General features: G+C 56.6%; 2 protein-coding genes across 3 annotated transcripts in view; one reads left to right on the top strand and one right to left on the bottom strand.

Annotated features, from left to right (window-relative positions):
- ARHGEF4 (Rho guanine nucleotide exchange factor 4) overlaps positions 1 to 12,925 on the bottom strand; it is a 210,715-nt gene extending 197,790 nt beyond the window's left edge. For both annotated transcript variants that reach the window (XM_032145983.2, XM_058434274.1), the window contains exon 1: positions 12,835 to 12,925. In XM_032145983.2, the coding sequence (XP_032001874.1) occupies positions 12,835 to 12,873 (39 nt within the window). In that variant the 5' untranslated portion in view covers positions 12,874 to 12,925. The remainder of the gene's footprint in view (positions 1 to 12,834) is intronic.
- LOC131382433 (uncharacterized) lies at positions 12,875 to 14,391 on the top strand. Its single transcript, XM_058434364.1, has 3 exons — positions 12,875 to 12,932; positions 13,038 to 13,517; positions 13,804 to 14,391. The coding sequence occupies exons 1-3, from the start codon at positions 12,875 to 12,877 to the stop codon at positions 13,962 to 13,964; spliced, it is 699 nt and encodes a 232-aa protein (XP_058290347.1). The 3' UTR covers positions 13,965 to 14,391.
- The last annotated feature ends 7,354 nt before the right edge of the window (positions 14,392 to 21,745 follow it).

Raw genomic sequence — 21,745 nt, 5'->3', positions numbered from 1 at the left:
CTACTGCACCCCTGCTTGGGGCACTGTAGCGCCCACAATCTACCCTACTTCCCACGGGCTATGTGCCCAGCTTGTGGACGCAGATAGCCCACCTGGGAGAAGCTGTGTCCTTGCAGGGGGAGGTGTTGGGCAACTCGGAATTGGGAGTGCGAACAGTAGCCGCTTGGATGCTGGCTGTGGATGACGGACAGCTGGAGAGGCTCCCAGGACTGGGCTCATGGAGGGAGCAGAGCAGAGCCAGCTCCCAGAAAGCCCCTGGCCACGGGCAGCAGCAGCTGCCTAGGCAGACTTGGGACACCGGTATCATCAGAAACAGTAGCTCTCCATGGTGTCCTGAGAGGAGACCCCTCCACATGAGGGGTACCAGGGACACGGCAGGCAGTGGCCAATGGCTCCTCCTTCCTCAGGTACAGACAGACCTGATTCCACACACTTCCCAAGAGGCCCCTAGAGAGGCTGCCCCCTCCCTGGGGCACTGGCCCAACTGCTCCTGTGAGTCCCTCTGAGGATGCCCTAGAAATGGGGGCTGCTTTGAGAACCCCCATGGGGCCAGGAGGTTGACCCGGCAGTAGAGGAGCCTCCTGTTGGGGTGAGGGCTTGGGACCTCCGTGGGATGCCACACACTGGCCCCAGACCACGTGTGCAGTTACAGCGTCCTGTTTCCTGCTTACAAAGATGCCACTAAGTCAAGGAGAGCTTTTGAGGGAGAAGAAAAAACCACTATGTTAAATGTACACATCAATTATAAATGCATTTTCATTTCACAAGTATTATATCGTTTTTTAAAAAGTGTATCCTAGGTGGCTCACGCCTGTAATCCCAGCACTTTGGAAGGCTGAGGTGGGTGGATCACTTGAGGTCACAAGTTTGAGACCAGCCTGGACAACATGGTGAAACGCTGTCTCTACTAAAAATACAAAAATTAGCTGGACGTGATGGTGTGCACCTGTAATTCCAGCTACTCAGGAGACTGAGGCAGGAGAATCACTTGAACCTGGGAGGAGGAGGTTGCAGTGAGCTGAGATCGCGCGACTGCACTCCAGCCTGGGTGACAGAGCAAGACTCCGTCTCAGGAAAAAAAAAAAACAGTGTATCCTAGATCATGGAAAGGGGGTATGTGACAGTGGTCCCTCTGCTCAGAGATTGAGGGTCTCCTCCTTCAAGTTCCAGGACAGGCAGGCAGCCTGGGACAGCCTGTGGGCTGCCCCCAGGAGCAGAGTGGCTGCCATCCCACCTCAAAGCCAGGGCACTGGGGCCCCAGGCAAGCCTGTCTCTAAGGGCAGCAAAGGGGGTGACCCTCCCTATAGGGCACAGAAAATTTCCTTGCATCCTAAAGCCTCCCCAGCCCTGCCCGCATCTGTCTGCCCCTGATATGACAATAAACACCCAACAAAACAGGGTGTTCTTGCCCCAGCGCTCCCCAGCTTTTTCATCACTCTCTCGTTACTCTTCGGGGAGCTCCGGGAGGTGGGCACACTGAGAAACAAACTAAAGTTGGGACACTGAGAGGGGTCACGGAGCCAGAACCCAGGCCCCAGATCCTAAGGGAAGGTGGGAAGAGGTGCTCTCGGCTGGGGATGGGGACCCAAGGAGGAGGGGGGGCAGCAGGGGAGTCCCCACAGCTGTCCTCTCCTCCTCTGCCATTGGGGGGTGCACAGGTGGGCAGTGCCCCCAACTAGCATGGCTGGGATGAAGGATCCGAGGTGCACAGGGCCCCCTTAGCTTCTCCAAGGCGCAGCTCCCATTCTGCCCACCACCCTCCAGCTCCAGAATGGGAGCCGGTGCCTGGCACCTCCCCTTCAGGGCCCATCACCCCTGAGCCTCACTGCCCCACCCAGGCCTGTCTCCTGTGCCCTGTATCCCTGTCCCACTGACACTGACAACCAAGCATGTCCCCTCGGGGCCTGGTCTCCCTGCAGCCTGGGAGGCAAGTGTCATGTGACTGGAACCCTCACTAAAACATGCACAGGGCCCCGGCTCCACTCAAAGCTCCAAGCCCAGCACTGGAGGGAGGAGGAGACAGGATCACTCGAGTGCTGTCCTCAGGAGCCTCCCTGCCGTCTACTGGTTCCTGGGCCCTGGGAATGCCAGGCCGGAGGTGCCTGCACACCCACGTGGCGAGTGCTTCCAGTGCCAGCGCTCACAGCCTTCGCTGAATTCTCACAAGGATGCCAACCTTTACTACCCAGAGGGCTCAGAAGCCCCTGTCCAGGCGCTGCAGGTACGTCTTGCTCATGACCTGACCTCCTCGGCACCCAGCACGGGCCTGGACTCTAACAAGACTATTTAAATGCTGTGTGTGGGGATGAAAACACTGGACTTGGGGTCTTGTCGGTATGTTGGGGCAGCGCACAGGGTGGTTCAGACGCGATCCTGGCCTGAGGCCTTGCTGCCCCACAAAGTGGGTGGGAGCAGCCCAGAGGGCATCTCCCCACAGGCCTGCGGCAGCCCCTCTGACACCGGGAAGCCTCACCCTTCAGGCCAAGGCCACCCACCCTATGCAGACGGCCTGCTCCCACCCTGGAGACTGGCCACAGCCCACCCTCCCTGCCCACCTGGGCAGAGATCCCATGTCCTCGGATGACTTTCCTTCCTCTCCTCTGGAAGAGCCCCTGCAACCGCGTGGCTCCCTCACACCCGTGGCCTCCACTCAGCTGGTCAGCTTCGCCCACAGACAGACCCCAGCCCAGCGGCCCAGCTCCATGAGGCTCAGACCTAGCCTCTCAGAGGGGCTGTGGGGAGGGTCAGGGCACGCAGGCCCTCATGCCAGGGGCAGTGGAGCCAGCACAGGGATGGGCCTTCAGGGCCGCCTTCCATGCCTGACTCACCCCCAAGTGGAGACCTCACCTTCTCTAAGCCAGCACTGTTCCTGTGAAGCCTTGCCTGATGTTTTCTAAACTCTAGAACTCACAGAGAGAAAGGGGACCTGGGTGGACCCAGGGAAGGACAGGACACCAAATGTGCCCCTGCTTCAGGGGGTCAGGCCCTCGGAGCCAAGTGTGGGGGTGGAAAAGCAGCTGGGGCCGCAGCATTGAGCACTCAAGGTTTGCAGGTATAAAGGAACATTCCACAAACGTCAGCACATGTGACTGTCACAGCCATCTTACAGAGAGGGACCATTATCCTCGTTTTACAGATATGAAGACTGAGGGATGAATGATTAAGTCACATCAAATGTGCACAGTTATGATCTTTTGGTGCCTCCAAGTCCAACGTGGTGACTGAAACCTCCTGTCTTCCAGATGCCTCTGGGTGCCCATGAGGTCTCAATCATTTCCCCCGGCCTCCTCTGCATTGAGGCACTCATACTCCAGGTGAAAAGCGATTCAAGCGGAAGCAGGAGACACCCCTGGTCACTAACATCACCCAGTTTGTCAGATTCAGCTCAGGCCAGATTCCTGGGAGGGGAAGAGTAGCCTGCTTCTGGAGAGTGAAGCCGGCTTTGGGGCCAGGTGTCCGGCAGGGGCAAGGCTGGGAAAGGGCCGCAGAGTCGCCTTGACTGCACCCAGTGCGTCAGGAATCCACACGGGGCTCTTAGCCTGCGCACATTGGAATTACACCCAGGCTTTCCCTAAAGACCTGCTCAGGCTTCCTCTGGAGAATCAAATCTGGGGCCTGGAGGGCTTGGCACATGTCTGTGGATACGGTGGAAACACACTCTGTGTATCTGCCGTCCAGCCAGGCCCTGATTCTCCAGCTAAACATACCCCTGTCACATAACTCGATCCCCGGGGCCCACAACTCCCACCTCATGACGGATCAGAAAAACAAGCCTCTCCGGACTCATGTCTGAGCACAGACAAACGTGCATTGCCCTGACCACAGAAGCCCCATCAATACCCTGCACCAGATGCCTGAGTGTCCCAGCTGCCTGGCTGTCCAGCTCTGGCCTGGCTTCCTTCCTCCTTCTGCTAAAGAAAGACCCCTGACCCTAGAGCTGCCCCCACACCTCCTGAGGGCATCCATCCAAGCAAAGTCCAGCCTCCTCAACTCCTCTCACTGGGCCCAAATCCTGCCCTAAGTGCCTTCTCTCTCACCGTCCCATGTCACTCTTCCCATGTGCACCTCCCCACGGCGGGGGTCACAGCCCCCGCAGGCAGGTTCCTGAGGGTCTTGGAGGGAGGGCACTGGCCTGGGGGTGCTGAGAGGGAGGACTGGCTTACGCTACACAGCCAAGTGGGGCATGGAGGCTGGCGCAGGGCCAGCAGCCTGGTCCTGCCTGGCAGTCGGTGTGGGTGGCTCCTGTAATCCCAGCACTTTGGGAGGCCGAGGTGGGCAGATCACAAGGTCAAGAGATCCAGACCAGCCTGGCCAACATGGTGAAACCCCGTCCCTACTAAAAATACAAAAATTAGCCGGGTGTGGTGGCGGGTGCCTGTACTTGGCTCCCATGATCCTCCTGCCTCAACCTCCCAAGTAGCTGGGACTACAGGTGTGTGCACCACGCCACGCTCATTTTTTTTAAAACATTTTTGTAGAGACGGGGTCTCCCTATGTTGCCCAGGCTGGTCTGGAACTCCTGGGCTCAAATGGCCTCCCAAAGTGCTGGGATTACAGGTGTGAGCCACCATGCCCGGCCAAAAACTCACTTTCTACCTAGAGCAGGAACTTCAGCCAGCAACATCAGGCAGCATCACACTTGGCCAAGTTTCAGAGATGGGTTTCCATTCAACCCCACTGGTTATAAGAAAAATACGGCGGGCCGGGTGGCTCATGCCTGTAATCCCAGCACTTTGGGAGGCCAAGGAGGGAGGATCATGAGGTCAGGAGTTCGAGACCAGCCTGGCCAACACGGTGAAACTCAGTCTCTACTAAAAATACAAAAATTAACTGGGTGTGGTGGCGGGCGCCTGTAATCCCAGCTACTTTTAGAGACTGAGGTAGGAGAATCACTTGAACCCGGAGGCGGAGGTTGCAATGAGACGAGATTGCGCCATTGCACTCCAGCCTGGGCGACAGAGTATGAGACTCTGTCTCAAATATATATATTTGTTCGGGGAAGACAGAAATAGAGATTGGGGGGGATAGCTAATAGTTGTTGGGTGCTCTCTCCACATGCTTTCCCTTGGTTTTGTTATTTTAAATTTTCACACACCCCTGAGAGTGGAGGGGTGAAATGAAGGTGCCCCAGGGCACAGAGCTCTATGGGAGAGTGGGCCCACCCAGGGGCCATCATCGTCACGAAGGGACGCTGGAAAGAGGGGCAGCTTCCAAGGAGTGCTCCAAGGAGACCTCTTCTCAAGCATGGGCAATCTTTAGTTCACAGGCAAAAAAGCTGTGGAGGAGAGACAAATCGACCCCTGTGGTACACACGTGGCTGATGCCCAAGGCATTTCAAGCTAGCCAGGGTGGGACAGGGTCTCTAGGGGTTTACTGCCGGGGTTCGCATCCAGCCAACAGGGCTGTGCCCACCAGGCAGGGCGCACCGCCTCCTTTACAACAGGGCAACGTGAGGGCTGGAGGGCCTCACAGGCAGCACCATCCCCATCCGTGGAGGGTCCCGGAGCCAGGGACAGGCCAATGGGCAATATCGTTTAAACCTCACCACCTTATAACTGGCAGAAGGCGAGGGGCAGCCCATTGCAGAGATGAGGAAATCACATACGGGATCCAGAAAGACAGAGCACTTCTCCTGAGCCAGGGAGCTAGTTGCACTCAGTGGGAGAAGCGAACAAAATGTATCAGGTCAGTGACTCCTACAGGAGACCCAGAGTGAATTCAAACCCTCTGCAGGGTCTGGTACCTTCCCAGGTTATAAACAGTGGCTGGAGTCTCAGGAATGGCTGAGGACACCTGGCCGAAGCCAGTGGGAGGACACGCACACAGAGGTGGGGCAGGCTGTGCCCAGCCCATATCTGGAGAGCAGGACTGTGCTCCACCCAAGTTTGGACAGAAGGTTTCAGGAATTCATGTCTCTAGAAACATTAATCTGGCGCCCTCCGGATTCAGGGCCCCCCTGGGGCTCTGACCTGGCCACACACAGACTCAGCGCATTTCCTGAGGACACGCTGTGCTCCAAACCCTGGCCCTGCCCTCAGAGCCGACAGCCCAGAGGGAGAGAACAACCTTTGGAGATGCCAATTATGGCCCAACAAGCAGGGGGTGCTTGAGAACGTGTGTTGTACAGAAAGACCATCTGGTGAGGTCAGGGGCGAGCCCAAGGGGGCAGAGGCAGGGTCTGGAGGAAAAGCACAGGTGGGAACCGTGCCTCCCCCCCGGGAGGGCAGTGAGGGAGATGAGGCCCATAGCAGGAGGAGGCACTGGTGCCTCTGAGCAGCAACGCAGCCAAGACTGGCAAGTCCAGGGTAGCAGGAGGCACAGCCCAGGGGGGGCACCGAAGGCCTGCTGGCAGGCAGCTGGCTCCCCTGCCAGGTCTGCGCCACCCACTCCGCCATGCAGGAGACCAGCCTCTGTAGGGTTCAACAGGGCAGCCCACCCCAGCTCAGGGTCTCCAGCCTTGGGTTCCTGCTGCGACCTTCACCCAGAAGAGTTCAAGGATGCAGGTGGCTCCCTGGCAGAGGCCCCAGGAACCTGTAGTTTAGACCCTCCTTCCCCCACAAAAGCGGAGGGGCCAAGTGAGTCCTGGCAGGATTTATCAATCGTACACCATGAGTGGGTATTGGCTGCCCCGTGCTGAACAGCTGCCGGGACTGGGGAGAGGAGCAGATCCCAATATAACTGAAAATCTGGCCCCATCTATCTTGAAAATAGAAAGGAGGCAGATATCCTCTCGTTTCACCCTCTGGCAGCTCAGCTAAGACCCAGCCAGGACCCTGGCTCTTGAGGACAGACCTCACCGCCTACAAGAGACACTAGAGGGCGTTGTCAGTAGAGCAGTGGAGCCCACACCCGGGGCAGCTCCACAGGCCCAGCTGCACTTCGCCCCCTTCATCCCTGCACAAGTTGGGCCAATGAGCTACCCCCAACCTGCCAAGACGTCACTCTTTTTTCACTTAACTGGAGCCCTTTACTGTCTTTGGCAATCAAGATCCTTCACTAGTAAAGAAACTGGTACCAGGATCCCTGCGGATAAGAGATCTGCAGGAAGGTGGGGAGGAGAGCTGGGACTGCGGATTTCACCTAGTTGAAGCCAAAAGCCGTGGAAATACATTACCACTGTGGAAGATGTGGAACTCCAGTATCTCACTGCCTGCATGGCCAGCCCCTAAATAAATTATCAATGGTGGCCAAGTGACTACTGGGTGCTTTGTGGGGGAAACAGCTCTTGCTACAAAATCCAAATGAAAGGCATGAAGAATCCAAGGACTGCCGGGTGCGCTTGCTACTTCTAACTGCCCTGTACAGCTTAAAGTGAGGTAATAACACACTGTCCTCGCAGGGCCTCTCTACCACTCTACATAAAGTACGAGTATCTCTTCTCTCCTGCAGCCACAAGCCTGAGATATTCCAGAACCAAAAGATGTCTGACTCCACCAATCTGCAGACTGGTGCATTATACAGAAGGATGTGTTGTTTCCTTGCTCCTTGAGTGACAGTCAGGGTATGGTTTGGGAAAGAGTGGGACCCTCACCTTAGGAGTGGGGATGCACCGGGGGCTCACAACCCCACTGAACCCTTGCTCCTCTCTCTGGCTGCTTCAGGCTGTTATGCCCTCCCCAGCAAGTCACCCTGTTCTGCTCATGCCCACCCTGGCCCCTTTCCCTGCCTCCAGGCCAAAGAGCAGAGTCAGATCCCAGCATAGCCAGGGGAACCAATTACAAGTGAAACCATCAAGGAAAAGATTCTTACTTCAGAGGATGAGGACTGTGCCAACATACACCAGCAAAAACCAGGGAGAATGGTGAGAACGGATTTGGAGCGTCCCCGACCCGTGGGGGAAGAGCATCACCCCAGGCCAGGGCAATGTGCTGCTGCAGGTGCGCCCCCCATGCTGGAGTCCAAGAGCCAGAAGGTGAGCTGTTGGTTCCCTGAAACCTCAGCTTGATAGTGGCTCCACAAAGTGAAACTGAAAAGTCAAAATCCCTTGAAGGAATCCAGATATCTGAAGGGATACAGTGTTGGTGGAGATTGATCAAGAGCAACCTGTACAACATCCCTACCCATGTCTCCAGGGGAGCCAAAAGGACCTGCCCCAGCCCGAAGCACCAAGAAACATTTAGGAAGGAGAACACCAACAGCTTGGAATATTGCCACAGACATCGTTCTCTATCAGCTGGAGATGATGATGGGAGACCTTCCTGTTGGTGGAAATTCTACAAATGAGAACGGTGAGGCTGGCACGACAGAGGATGGGAGGAAGCATTCAGGTGCCGGCAGCCAGAGGGGCACCTGGATGTTCTCATGCTGAGGCTCCTTGGCACGGATGACTCACCCATGGCGCTGCTAGGACTGAAATCGACAGGTAATGCCAATAGGGTCCTATCTGACGTGTGTAATATTAATAGAAATGTGAAAAAAAAAAACAACTTTCTAGGCCTGGCATGGTGGCTCACGCCTGTAATCCCAGCACTTTGGGAGGCTAAGGTGGGCAGATCATGAGGTCGGGAGTTCGAGACCAGCCTGGCCAGCATAGTGAAATCCCATCTCTACTAAAAATACAAAAAATTAGCCGGGCATGGTGGTGCGTGCCTGTAATGCCACCTAGTTGGGAGGCTGAGGTAGGAGAATTGCTTGAACCCGGAAGGCGGAGGTTGCAGTGAGCTGAGATCGCACCACTGCATTCCAGCCTAGGCGAGAAAGCGAGACTGTGTCTCAAACAAACAAACAACCACTTTGTAAAACTAGGTCTGGTAGGCAGGAGTCTACCATGAGTGCCTAGAACAACATCTGGTGCATAGTAGGTGTTCAACAAATATTTGCTGAATAAACTGCATTGCCCCTTGCCCAATTCCCAGATTTCACTCAATAGACCCAAATCTCCTTGAGTTGTAGGGACGCTGGTCACCTGCATAACAGCACAGGTGTATGCTGTGAATCTTCCAGAGCCTCCTGGACAGAGAAGTACCTGGACCTCCCGCCACCACTGAGGGCTGGTTCTGAGCTGACACCGTTCCTGGTAGCCCAGGATGTCTCCACAGCCTGCCACCAGGAGTGAGGCTTGCGAGAGGCAGTGGCATGCAGGCCATGATGAGAGCTGTGCCCTGCGTCCACCTCATGGCAGCCCACTGGGATCCCAAACCTGTCCTATGGCCATTTCCCTAGCTCCTGAGTGCTCAGGTGACAAACACATGCCTGTACGTGGCAGGAACTTCATCCTGGCTCCCTGAGCCATGGTGTAGAGGCTTCTATGGTGGGAAAGACTACCTGGATGGCTCTGCAACTCCCTCCCCTCCAAAATAGTGGCTCATTAGCAACACCTCATCCCTGGAGACTGAGAAACCACCAGCACCCAAGGCAGAAGACGCCGCTGCATCCCCCGTTTACCTGCCAGGTAGGCTTGTGCAGGAGACACGTAGCCTTGAAAATGCGGTGGACGGCTCTGGGTTCAATCAAGTGGATTCTCTCATCAGCTGTGCTGTCCCGCTTATGACCTCCCTACCGGACTGAAGCTGTCACAATCCCTGGCATAGTATAGAGCCACTGATTGGATGAAAACTCGGTCTGTGTGTGTTGTGTGCACCTGTGTGTACACCTGCGTGTCTGTGTGTGTGCCTGTGTGTCCCAAGTGTGTATGCCTGTGTGTGTGTGTGGCCGCATGTGTACCTATGTATGCCTGTGTGTGTGTGTGTGTGTGCCTATGTGTGTGCTTCCTGCTGCAGTACTCAGGAATCCACGGAAGTGGGTTGGCTTCCCTGTCATGGGGCACAGCATCCCACCTTCATGACCTGTCTTGGCTTACTGATTCTGCACCACAGTTTAGCCAACGCAGACCTTGACACTTCTCTCCTAAGGACCTCATGTGGGTCTTCTGCACACTAATAGGTCTTGGAGGAAACCAAGTAGCAAAGTACCCTAAATGTTAGGACATACATGTACCACAGTGTAGGACATACATTCCATGAAAATACAGGAACCTGCCACTTCAGTGATGGCGTGACGGCTCCAGGCAGGCAGCAGGGGGTCCAGCTGTCTGGAACATTTTGAAATACACCCTCAAAAGCAAAAGTCATGCTTGGCCCACACACGATGCGGTGAGGGCCTTTGGATTTTTGAGAGAACATATTTTCCTCTTGGGTGTGCTGCTCCTCTAACTCATTTGCTGGGTGACCCCCAAGGCGGTGCACCTGTGTGGGCCCCTGGCAGGTGCAGGCTCCCCGACTGGTCTGCCTGCACGGGGAGGGACTCTGCCACACGACTGTAATGCCCCATGGATCCCACGGTGCCCAACGTGCTCAAGCAGATCTGTGTGCTGTACAGAGGCTGTACCAAGTGCCACCAGAAGGCACACCTGGGGCCTTGGGGTCCTCCTCCTGGGCTTGGTGGAGACTAGCTGCATCTCAGCTAACAGAGTCTGACTGGGAGACCCGGACGATCTGAGGTTCCCAGAATGAACTGGGCCTTTTCTGGCCCAGTCCAGCACCCATCATCAGGGGAACCTCATAGGACCAATCCCTGGGGACACCAGGAAGCACCAGGTGGTGACTCAAGCACGTAGCTCCCCTGCCTGCCCCACAACCTGTGTCCTCACGGGGTATTCCTTACGAACAGTGTCTGAGAGGAACAAGTATGAACTATGTTCTCGGTGGCTCGGCAAGGCACACTCACACAGCCCGAAGTGGACTGCTGTGGCAGTCAGAGCCCCTCCCATGTAGACAGCAGAAAGGAGACCCTCTGAGGGGCACAGATGATGCTCCCTCTGGTGTGCACAGGGAGGCCTCAGGTGTCTCAGGACCTACAGGAACCTGAGTCAGACACACGGCAGAAAGTATGGAAAGACTTGTCTGAATAGATGGGGAAGTGGAGGACAGTGTGTCTCAGGAATACTTTCACAAAGGCCAAATCCCAGGAGCCTCCCAGGCAGCAGCAGGCAAGGTGGCTGCCCAGAGATGTCTAGTGGCCTCTCCTCCAGCCACACTCCACCTGCTCCTGGAGCTTCTGGGGCCAGCTGGGTGACTCAGATTCTGCCCAGGAATCTCGGATTCTGTCCGGCCACCTTCCCCTCACCTGGGCAACTCCTTGCCACCCTTGCTGTGGGTGCAGCAGAACCAAGGTCCAGGGCTCACCACTTCATAAACACACTCACATTTCTTTCCTTCCTTCCTTCCTTCCTTTCCTCCCCCTCCCCTTCTCCCTTCCCTTCCTTTTCTTCCTTCCTTCGTTTCTTTTTTCTTTTTCTTTTTTTTGAGATGGAGTCTTGCTCTGTCACCCAGGCTGGAGTGCAGTGGTGCTATCTCGGCTCACTGCAACCTCTGTCTCCCGTGTTCAAGCAATTCTCCTGCCCCAGACTCCCAAGTAGCTGGGATTACAGGCGCCCACTACCGCGCCCGGCTAATTTTTGTATTTTTAGTAGAGACGAGATTTTGACATGTTGGCCAGGTTGGTCTCGAACTCGTGACCTCAGGCGATCCGCCCCCCCACTCGGCCTCCCAAAATGCTGAGATTACAGGCATGAGCCACCGCACCGGCCCACACTCACATTTTCTAATAAGACCTTCACACTAACCCTGAAATGTGTGGAGGGCGTGGAATCATCACCCACATTTTTCAAAACAAAGACCCAGGTAGTTATGTGATTGTCCCAAGATTGTACACCTCCTCAATGACAGAGTCGGCATTTGAAGGGGGTCTGAGCTCTTCCAAGCCATCTCCTACACTCACCAGCACGGGTTCCTGAAAGGCTGCCTTCCCGGCTGTCCGGCCGTCTCCACTCTTGATGCCTGTATCACTTCGTTATCGCTGGGGGTGGGAGCTGATGCCAGGCCAGCGGATAGGCTGAGGGCAGGCCTCCTGCGGGTCTGCCCTGGGTCACCTGGCTTCCTGCCCCTTTCACTAGAGCTCTCAGGGCCACAGAACTCCAACCCCAAACTCCCGTCTTCAACTCTGGGAGAAGATGGCTGCACAGCCAAGTAGGGCGCCCTCCCGCCCCCGACAGCCCCACAGAGGTCTGCCTCCCCCTGGACCTGCAGCTGAGAGCTGGCTGTTCTGCTCATGCTGAACCTCATGCCTCTCCTTTCATGCAGTTGCTCCCAGAGTCGGAGCCCATCGGAGCCCAGCACCACCCAACGTCGCAACCGCCCTCCCGCTGGCTCACCTGGGGAGGTTGGGTTTGGCAACCTGTGGTCGGCCACCCCTGACAGTGCCCCGGAGCCCCCTGCCCACCTTGGGGTTCCTGTCCCCACAGGACAGGGGGCAGCGAGGTGGAGGCGTCCCAACTGAGTGGGTCCCCGATAGTGAGCGGGCCCGGAAATCGGGCCAGAGAGGGGGCACCCCTAGCAGGAGCCCAACAGCCACGACCCCAGTTCCAGCCCCTTGCCGCTGCTGCGCCCTCGCGTACTCTCAGCCTGGGGAATAACTCAACAGCAACCACTTCTCCGGCACCCACCGGGCCAGCACCAGCCCTCCTTCCCGAAACAGCTGGTACTGCGCCAAGCGGCAGAAGCTCTGAGTGCCCCGCGCGTCCAGGCCGATCCAGGCGCGGGGAGGCCGGCTCAGGCGCTCGCCCTTGCCCTCTCAGGGGCTCGCCCCGGGCCGCCGTCCCTACCGCCCCCAACGGAGCCCCCTCCTTCCCCGCGCTCCAGGCAGCCCTACTTCGCAGGACGCCGCCTCGGGTCTGCACGTCGGAAAGTTGGGAGCGGCGGGGAGCCACGAGGGTGTCCCCACCCACCAGGTGCCCGGGGGACGGTCCGGGGCGCAGCGGCCAGCGCGGGCTGTGCTCCTCCCCATCTGCGCAGGGCGCCGCGAGCCCGACCGCAAGTCCCGGACGCCGGCTCTCACCTTGAAGAAGCTCCGGAGGAAGTGCACGACGCTGAGCATGATGGCCACCGGGGCGCCCGGAGCCGGGCCGCAGAACTACGCGCCGCGCCGCCGAGCCGGCTCCACCGACGCCACCCGGCGCCCCGCCCTAGGGTCCGCCCCCGCGCCCTCGTCGGGACGCTCCGCCCCCACAAACCTGGCCACTCGAGGCACGTGAGGTCCAGGCTCCTGCCCTGCCCGCTCCAGGGCTTTGGTCACCCGCGGGACTGGGCACGCACAGGCACACAGCAGAGCCGTCCACAGACCCGGCCCAGAGGCCCCCAGGATCATCCCACCCAGCGGAACTCCTGGGCCGCCTGTGAGCCTAGGGGTGTTTTCTCAGAGAGAAAGCAGCACGCGTCTTGCACATTTGCACATCTCCAACGCAGCGCTTCGGCCTGTCCTCCTCACCGGAGACTCAGGTGCCTCCGCCCTCCTGGGAGTAGGGGCGGCCTCTCTGCTGAGAGTTCTGATTGTCAAGCTTCGAGAACTTTCAGAGCTCAGTCCGCCCAGCGTTCTTGTTTACCAATTGAGGAAACGGAGGCCCAGAGAGGCTCTGCAGCGCGCCGGCACTCACACACCTGGTGGGGACAAATGTGGACTAGGATATCTGGGACCGAAGTCTTGGCCTCCAGCTCCCTCTTGCCTCCCACTTACCTTTCCAGGTATGTCCTGCAGATAGGATGTAAGTGGTCGGTCACACCCATAACCATTAAGGAGCGCAGCTTTCTGCTAAGGGGCAAAGGGAAGTCCTTGCTGCTTTCTTTGCAGGGGTTTAAGGAGGCAGGGCCTGCCCAGGAAATACTCTAACCAGCCCTAGGACCGCACTATTTTAAAATCAGAAGAAAAAAGCTGAGTATAACAAAATAATAATGAATCTAGTCTGGAGTATAGTCATCTTTATATGAATGCAGTTGTAAACTCTAATTTTAACTATTTTATTTTATGCAGGAAGAGGCCCACGAAAGCTAAGACCCCAAGGCCCGTGTGCACCATACTGCAGCCGTGCTCTGTCCACCATTTCTGGGATCGGCGCCCCACAGAGAGAGAGCATCTGCCCAGACTGGCTTTTTGCACCCCCGCTCAAGCCCGCACCCTCGTCCAAGTCCTAGCCCCACTGAACGCTATGCCTGGTCAGCAGTGCGTGTCAGAGGTGCCTGGCAGAGTGTCCATTTTCCCTACACCCAACCTGTCTCTGCCTCTCCCCAGGCCCTTAGAGCAACCAGGCCAGGCGAGAAGCTTGGGAGATAGATACCCAGAGGAAGCACTGTGGGACCATCTGAAGATCCTGCGTCCCCTGTCCCACCCTTTGTGTCACCCAGGGTCCATGACTGTGCTAGAAGCATGTCCCTGAGGCCCATGGTGGTGGGAGGAGGGTGTGGGATTCGGATCTTTGCACCTGGCTGTGCTGCACACCAGTTGTGTAATCAAGATCATCTACTCTAAACACGTATCTTTAACATTCGAGAGGAATGACCGCCTGGTGGGGTTGCCATGGAGAGTACGTGAGAAATTAAACCTAACAGGTGCTCAGCAAAAGTTAATTCCCTCTTCTTTGAAGGCTTAAAGCACTAATCCCTGGGGTGGGGGGGGGGGGCGCGGTCCAGTGAAAATACACAACCCCTGGCCACAGGTTCCATTGTTGTCTGGACTCCTCTGTCTGACCAGTGGACAGCCCTGGACCTGGGTTCTCAGATCTGAGTCAGAACCACGTGGAGGGCACCATAGAGCTTAGGCTGCTGCCCCTCACCGCTGCCACCCTCGCACAGGATCTGGGGTGGGGCCTGAGAATTTGCATTTTAACATGTTTCCAAGTGACCCTGAAGCTGCTGGCCCTGGGACCACACTTAGAGAACCCCTGGTTCAGGCTATGGGGCCTGGGCCAGGCTCGCCGTCTAGCAGAGGATCAGACCCCAGGTTGGAGCATAACCGTCATGATGGCTCCATTCATCAGGCACCTGCTGTGTCCTCGCACGCCCAGATCTCCACCACAGCGCAGCCTCCCAGGAGAAGTGACATCCAATGTTCGAAGGGAAATAACTCAAAGGTAGTTTATGTCTGTCTTTTCCTTCTGGTGAACATGGTTTTAGGAGGACTTGACTGCACTGTGGTGTGCTCTCTCTTTTGCCATTATTAAAAATAAGAAAGGCAGGCCTGTTGGAGTCGCTGAAGGATTTGTACAATAGAGTTTCTAGTCAGTGGAGCTTCCCATGTTTAAATATGACCCCGATTTCATGTCTGCCACATATGGCAATTAAACAGGTTCAGCAGCATAGGGGAGTGAAGTGAGTGGTAGGAGAGAAAACATCGCAGCAGATTCCAAGTGGCAGAGAGAGCGTGAGTGCAGGGCGGACTGATGGAGCTTATAGGGGCTTTCCTCGCTGGGCAGCCTGGGCCACTCGCTTTACTTCTCTGACCCAGAGACCACAGGCTCACATATAGACAGACCTACACTACCAGCTGGGGCCTGAGTCACAAAAGACAGAAACTTCCCCTGGCTACTCTAGCAGGAAAGGGATTTTTGCAAGAATATGGAGTAAGGCATAGGCAGGTGGAGGTGTGCTGACCCGGGAAACAGGCAGCCAGAGCTCACCAGACAGACTGCCCACTAGGGAGGCTGGGGCTGGTGCCTCTCCCTGAAGCTTTACTCCTAGACTCTGGCCTCCAGTAATCTCTGCCAACGATCTCTGGGTCCCTGGTCCTTGACCAGCTCCAAAGATGTAAAATCCAGGACCACCCACGTGTTGCTGTCTGACTGCTGGTGAGTCAGGGGAGCCATTGTGAGGAGGGCATGAGCCTTCAGCTAGCCTGGTGGGAAGCCGGCCTGCTTGTACAGCTGTCACAGGTGGGAGACAGAGATCAGGGACACATTGGAAACAGAATCTTTTTTTTTTTTTTTTTTTTTTTTTGAGACGGAGTCTCCCTCTGTCACCCAGGCTGGAGTGCAGTGGCACGATCTTGGCTCACTGCAAGCTCCGCCTCCTGGGTTCATGCCGTTCTCCTGCCTCAGCCTCCAGAGTAGCTGGGACTACAGGCGCCCGCCATCACGCCCAGCTAATTTTTTTTTTTTTTTGTATTTTTAGTAAAGACGGGGTTTCACCGTGTTAGCCAGGATGGTCTCGATCTCCCGACCTCGTTATCCGTCTGCCTCGGCCTCCCAAAGCGCTGGGATTACAGGCATGAGCCATCGCACCCTGCAGAAACAGAATCTTAAAAGAGCTCCTCAGGTCAGAAAGCGGGGCTGACCCTAATTATGGCATTCTCCGGGGTGAATATGTAGTGCCAAGTTCAGACCAGGTGACCCCTGACACGCGGCAGGGTCTGCAGACAGCCAGCTCCGACAGCGAGGGGCAGTGGCGGGCGGTCAGCCACAGAAATGCACAGGCACGCTGGTGTTCCCTCTAGGCTGGGTCCAGGAGGAGGCAGCGCCCAGGAGAGGGGCTTCACTGCCTCGTCCCCAACTCTTCAAGTTACATTCCCTCCCTCCCTCCCTCCTTCCTTTCTTTCTTCTTTCTTTCTCTCTCTCTCTTTCTTTCTTCTTTCTTTCTCTGTCTCTCTTTCTTTCTTTCTTCCTTCCTTTCTTTCTTTTGATGGAACCTCACTCTGTTGCCCAGGCTGGAGTGCAGTGGCACCATCTCACCTCACTGCCACCTCCATCTCCCGGGTTCAAGCAATTCTTCTGCCTCAGCCTCCCGAGTAGCTGGGATTACAGGCATTAACCACCACGCCCAGCTAATTTTTTCATATTTTTAATAAGGATAGGGTTTCACCACGTTGGCCAAGCTGGTTTTGAACTCCTGACCTCAAGTGATTCGCCCACCTCGGCCTCCCAAAGTGCTGGGATTCTACGTGTGAGCCACCATGCCTGGCCTTGAGTTACATTTTCATGAGGACTTGGGACAATTGGAAATGCATCCACGGCACTTGCAGACTGACTGGTGATCCTGAAATGATGGCGTGTGGGAGAGGCATGCGCTTCCTTTAAGAGCCGCCAGAGCTAGGACAGGGGCACCTTGTGCCTTGACATAAGGAAGGCTCCCCTACCAGGATAGACAGAAGAGCTGCCAAAGAGGTGGAGCCAGGCAGGGGCCACAGGCCTGTGAAGGTCTCAGCAGAGCCCCCAGGAGAGTCGGACTCGCTGCAAGCAGAGCCCATGGCTCTGCAGTTCCAGGCGAACTGTTTGTGCCCCTTGCCCCACTGCCTGCCAGCTGCCCCCAAAAGGACCAGAGGATCAGAGTAGCCCCACTCCAGACGAGGTGTGGGCACCATGCTGTCGCCATCTGCTGCCCCTCTTTCCATCTTTCCATCTTACTTCCTGCGTGGCCCAGCATCCAGGCTGTCTAGGGCCGAGGGAGACCTGGAGAGCCATTAAAAACAGCAACTGGCAGCACACGGGCATTTTTTTGGCAGCGCACAGAAACTTACACGGAACACACAGGGAGCTGGAGGTGAGCAGAGTTACCTGTATTTCTCTTACCACCTGAGGAAATTGGGGTTCAGAGGGGTAAAGCACCTTGTGTGTTGGCCCCAGGGGTGAAGCAGGGAGGGACCAGGCCTCCAGGAGGACTGGCACAGTTGGGTCAAGGACAGGGGAGCCAAGAGTATGGGGTGCGGTCAGGACCTGGGGTGGCCGAGCAGCGTGAGGTGAGCCCAGAGGCCCAGGGTCTCCGAGATGCTACACAGAGGGGCATTGAAAGGAGCCAGGATTTGAGGAGGAGAAGGGAGGAGGTGGGGGAGGAGGGCTCTTGTGCCGACCTGGGGTGTGGGGAGGGGATGTTCACTGACCCCCCGTCCCACCCTCGCCCGCAGGACCGTGGCCAGGCGCCACCCTGGAGGCAGCAGAGCGAGGAACGTCTAATGGGGATCCCGTGAGGATGCCTTTAGGGAGCTCTGCTGTATACCTGTTACCTCTCACCCTCAATCACACCTCTGGGGCCTGGAGCTGCTGGGGACACATTGACTGGAAGGGGCTTGGGGGCCCAAGGAGTGAGAGCCAGAGAAGGGCGGGGCAGCCCAGGGATTGGCAGAGCTGGCCTCAGAAGCTATTGGTTCCACTGAGATTCGAGTACCCCGCCTCTTCCCCAAGTCACAGACAGAGTGAAGACAGAGGCAGGATTCAAGCCCAGAGCCCAGGCACTGCCCTCATTCCCTCACTGGAGTGTATTCCTGGCAGGGTGACCTGGAAGGGGCCCCCCTAGCACACTAGCTGACCTACTTCTGCCTGGTCTGAGAAGCCTGTCCTACATCACTCAACCTGAATACGGGGGAGGCAGGGGAAGAGGCAGGAGGGTCCTCGTATGACCAGGACCACCCGCAGGGCCCGTGCTGTGGCGAGGACCCCTGTCTCATTGTGCCCCTGCTCCCCACATCTGAACGTGGACAGGACTGAGGTTGCCCTATGTAAGGACCGTGGAGGCTCCAGGCTGGGAGAAAGTGGAAGGTCCCAGAGCCCCGGAGCCTGGCTCTGCTGCCTAATGCTGGAGCAAGTCACCTGACCCCCCTAGCCTCAGTGTTCTCATCTGTGAAGGGGGCTGATAATAGTTCCAGCTCTCAGAGCTGTTGTCTTCACCCTTGGCCTTCAGTGTCATGGTCGTGAAGCCCACTCACCCCTGACCTCAATGAGATGGCCAGGTATGTTTATCAGCACTTTTGGGATAATGATTCTCCCCTCCCACAGTGACTGTGAGGGGCGTGAGTGTGGCCAACGTGCAGCTGAGAAAACAGATGTGAGCCTTCTCGCTTAGGAAGGGAAGGTGGGACAGGCAGGCAGGACTCCCTGTGGGCACCTATTGAGGGGGCCTCACGAGGCTGCATGGTCTCAAGGGTACGGATTAGGGCTGCTTTCATTGACTCATCTACAGTGTATCGTTATTTCCAATCAACTCAATACAGCATTCATTTGAAAAAATGTTTCAGGCATTGAGAACAGTCTGCTTTGCCTGCCTTCAGAGGACTCTAGGAAATAAATCAACAAACAGAAAATTACAAGATAAGTTAAGTGCTATTAAGGTAAAACGTTTAGGGTTGAGAGAGGGAAGAATGACCTGAGTGGCCACGGAAGTCCTCACTGAGCCCTGGAGGCTGAGAGGCATGGGAAGGTCCAGGGAAAGAGGGTCCTTGTAGGGGGTAAGTGCAAAGGCCCTGGGGCCACAGCAAGTTTAGAGAGGCAGAAAACTCACATACATGGCTGCACTGTAGGGAGCACAGATGAAGGTGGGGGAGATGGAGTAGAAGCCAGGGTGGGGCAGAGCAAGAGGGCCCTGGAAGTAGGGGAGGAATGTGGAGGACCCTAAGGGCCATGGGAGGCCTCTGAGCTGGCCAGGGAGGAAGCAGAAATTTTTTTTTTTTTTTTTGGGATGAGTCTCGCTCTGTCGCCCAGGCTGGAGTGCAGTGGCACGATCTCGGCTCACTGCAAGCTCCACCTCCCGGGTTCACACCATTCTCCTGCCTTAGCCTTCTGAGTAGCTGGGACTACAGGCACCTGCCACCACGCCCGGCGAATTTTTTTGTATTTTTTTTTTTAGCAGAAACGGGGTTTCACCATGTTAGCCAGGATGGTCTCGATCTCCTGACCTTGTGATCCACCTGCCTCGGCCTCCCAAAATGCTGGGATTACAGGCATGAGCCACCGCGCCCAGCCAGGAAGCAGAACTTTTGAGACCTGTCAGGAGGCCTCGGGAGAGGGCGGTGGTGGAGTGGCCACAGGATTGAGGTGCATTTTGGAAGAGGTCTCTTTAACAGGAAATGCTGGTGGATTGGGTCTGGGGTTGGAGAAAGGGAGGACTCTGTTTTTGTTTTTGTTTTTTCTTTTCTTTTTTTTTTTTTTTTTTTTTGAGACGGAGTCTTACTCTGTCACCCAGGCTGGAGTGCAGTGGTGCAATTCTCGGCTCACTGCAACCTCGTCTCCCAGGTTCAAGTGATTCTCCTGCCTTAGCCTCCCAAGTAGCTGGGACTACAGGTGTGTGCCACCACGCCCAGCTAATTTTTTATTTTTAGTAGAGACAGGGTTTCGACATGTTGGATGTTGGCCAGGCTGGTCTCGAACTCCTGACCTCAGGATCTGCCTGCCTTGGACTCCTAAAGTGCTGGGATTACAGGCGTGAGCCACCGCGCCCGGCCTGGTTTTTTTCTGATTCAGTAGAGGGGTGGTAGTGCACGTAGATGGAAGGAACCCTGGGGAAGGTGCTCTTGGGTGGCATGGGGACAAGAACTCAGTTTTGGACATGTGAAGTTTGGGGTGCCTATGCTGTGTCCAGTCCCAGCGGACTCAGAGGGCACAAGAGCAGGCACTCTGCCGTCGTGGAGCTTGCAGTCTGGTGGGCAGATTGGGGATAGGGATCAGGAAGTGTGTGGGGCTGGGGGCCCGGTGGCTGTGTGGAAGGCCTGTGAGCCTCGCCCTGCGTCCAGGCAGAGCACACAGGAGGATTTGATGTGAGCTTGGCCTTAGGGGCCTTGGGGTCCCCTCCTGACTGACATGCCCCATGCTCATGGCCCTGATTCTTGCCCCTCTGATGGTGCTCACTGCTGTGGGATGCCACACTGGCCTTGCTGTTCTCTGCTCCTGGAATGTTCTTTGCCCCCTCCCACCCCTGCTCTCCTGTGTCAAAGCAAGCCCCTGCTCAGCCTCCAGGCTCAGCTCTAGGCCCCGCCCCCAGATGGGGCTTTGCCTGCCCTGAGGAGGGACCCTCTGTTTTCGTCCACAAGAGCCCTGCACCCCACCCTGCACTGACTCAGCTGCCTCTGAAAGGGCTGGGCTTCCTGGGTGTGGGGTAGGCCTGAGTCATGGATGTGCAGGCCCCGCGTCTGTCCCTGGCCTGAGGCTGCAGGGCAGGTGGACGCTGACGTCAGGGAGCACCAGGAGCCGCACTCTCCCTCCTGCAATAAGCAAGGCCATCTGTAATGAGGCCCCACCTGCCACAGAGGAGGAGGCCTCAGAGCTCACAAGTTCTCAGAAACCAGGTTTAGGAGGAGCAAGTGCCACCATGGGCACAGGGAAGGCTGGTGCCAGGAGGTGGAAGGAGCTGCATCGGAGAAACACTTGAATCCGTCTTGCAAGTGCTCTTTGAACGTGTCTTACAAGTGCTGCCTAGGAACGTGTCTTTCGGATGCAGACAGCTGAACAAGCCCCTCAACCTGACCCACCAATGTACAGAGGCCTGCAGCAGCGGCAGCCAACTCCCACACCGCCTCACCCACCCCACCATCAGCCCTGCACGGATCCCAGCCCCTGCTGCCTCAATCATCACCTGACCAGAAGGGGTCCCATGGTGTAATGGCTAGCACTCTGGACTCTGAATCATCACCTGACCCCCAGGTGGGCATCGTTGTCTGTAAACACACCCAAATGACAGACTGAGCTCCCTGGGCCCGGGCACCTCCCCTGGCACAATGGAGGCCTCCCACTCTATTATCAGACATGTTCTGAATCAGGCCCTTTGGCCGACAAATATTCAAGCCAACCCCTGAATAAACAGGAGCCACATCTGCTCTTCCCTCAGAGGGCTCCCAGTCAAACAGGAGGCAAACACCCTGCAGGGACCCAGAGGCTTTTTTAGAGGAGGTGGCCTGCCCCCACAGATGCTGGAAGTGACACAGATGCACACAGTGTGCACACACATGCAGGACATAACCCCTTCCCCAACCCCCTGGCCTGCACATTTGGCATTTCCAGATTTCTGGGAACTGATGGCTGTGTGCATCCTGAGCCAATCCAGCTCCGAGCCTCCAAGGCATCCTGGTGAGGAGGCAGCTGGAAGCTCCGCCTCTGAGGCCTTCCCCCGCCCACCTTCGGTCAAACTCGCTTCTGCTGAGGAAGTTGGTGTGTCTTCCTTCTGGGCAGGAGGTCACATGTGAGAGCACAGCAGCAGTGCCTGCTCCCAGGAATATGGCTCTG

Source organism: Hylobates moloch, unplaced genomic scaffold (assembly GCF_009828535.3).
Source record: "Hylobates moloch isolate HMO894 unplaced genomic scaffold, HMol_V3 SCAFFOLD_24, whole genome shotgun sequence".
Taxonomy (NCBI): domain Eukaryota; kingdom Metazoa; phylum Chordata; class Mammalia; order Primates; family Hylobatidae; genus Hylobates; species Hylobates moloch.
Note: the sequence above shows the minus strand (reverse complement) of the source record. Positions and strands in the feature narration are given on the sequence as shown.

What these genes read in the sequence shown, in the direction of transcription:
- LOC131382433 (XM_058434364.1), top strand. Translation starts at nt 12,875, where the DNA reads ATGGCCACCGGGGCGCCCGGAGCCGGGCCGCAGAACTACGCGCCGCGC. An exon ending in CGCGCCGCGCCGCCGAGCCG is followed by an intron (nt 12,933 to 13,037) that starts GCTCCACCGACG and finishes CGTGAGGTCCAG; the next exon opens with GCTCCTGCCCTGCCCGCTCC. An exon ending in CCTCCCACTTACCTTTCCAG is followed by an intron (nt 13,518 to 13,803) that starts GTATGTCCTGCA and finishes TATTTTATGCAG; the next exon opens with GAAGAGGCCCACGAAAGCTA.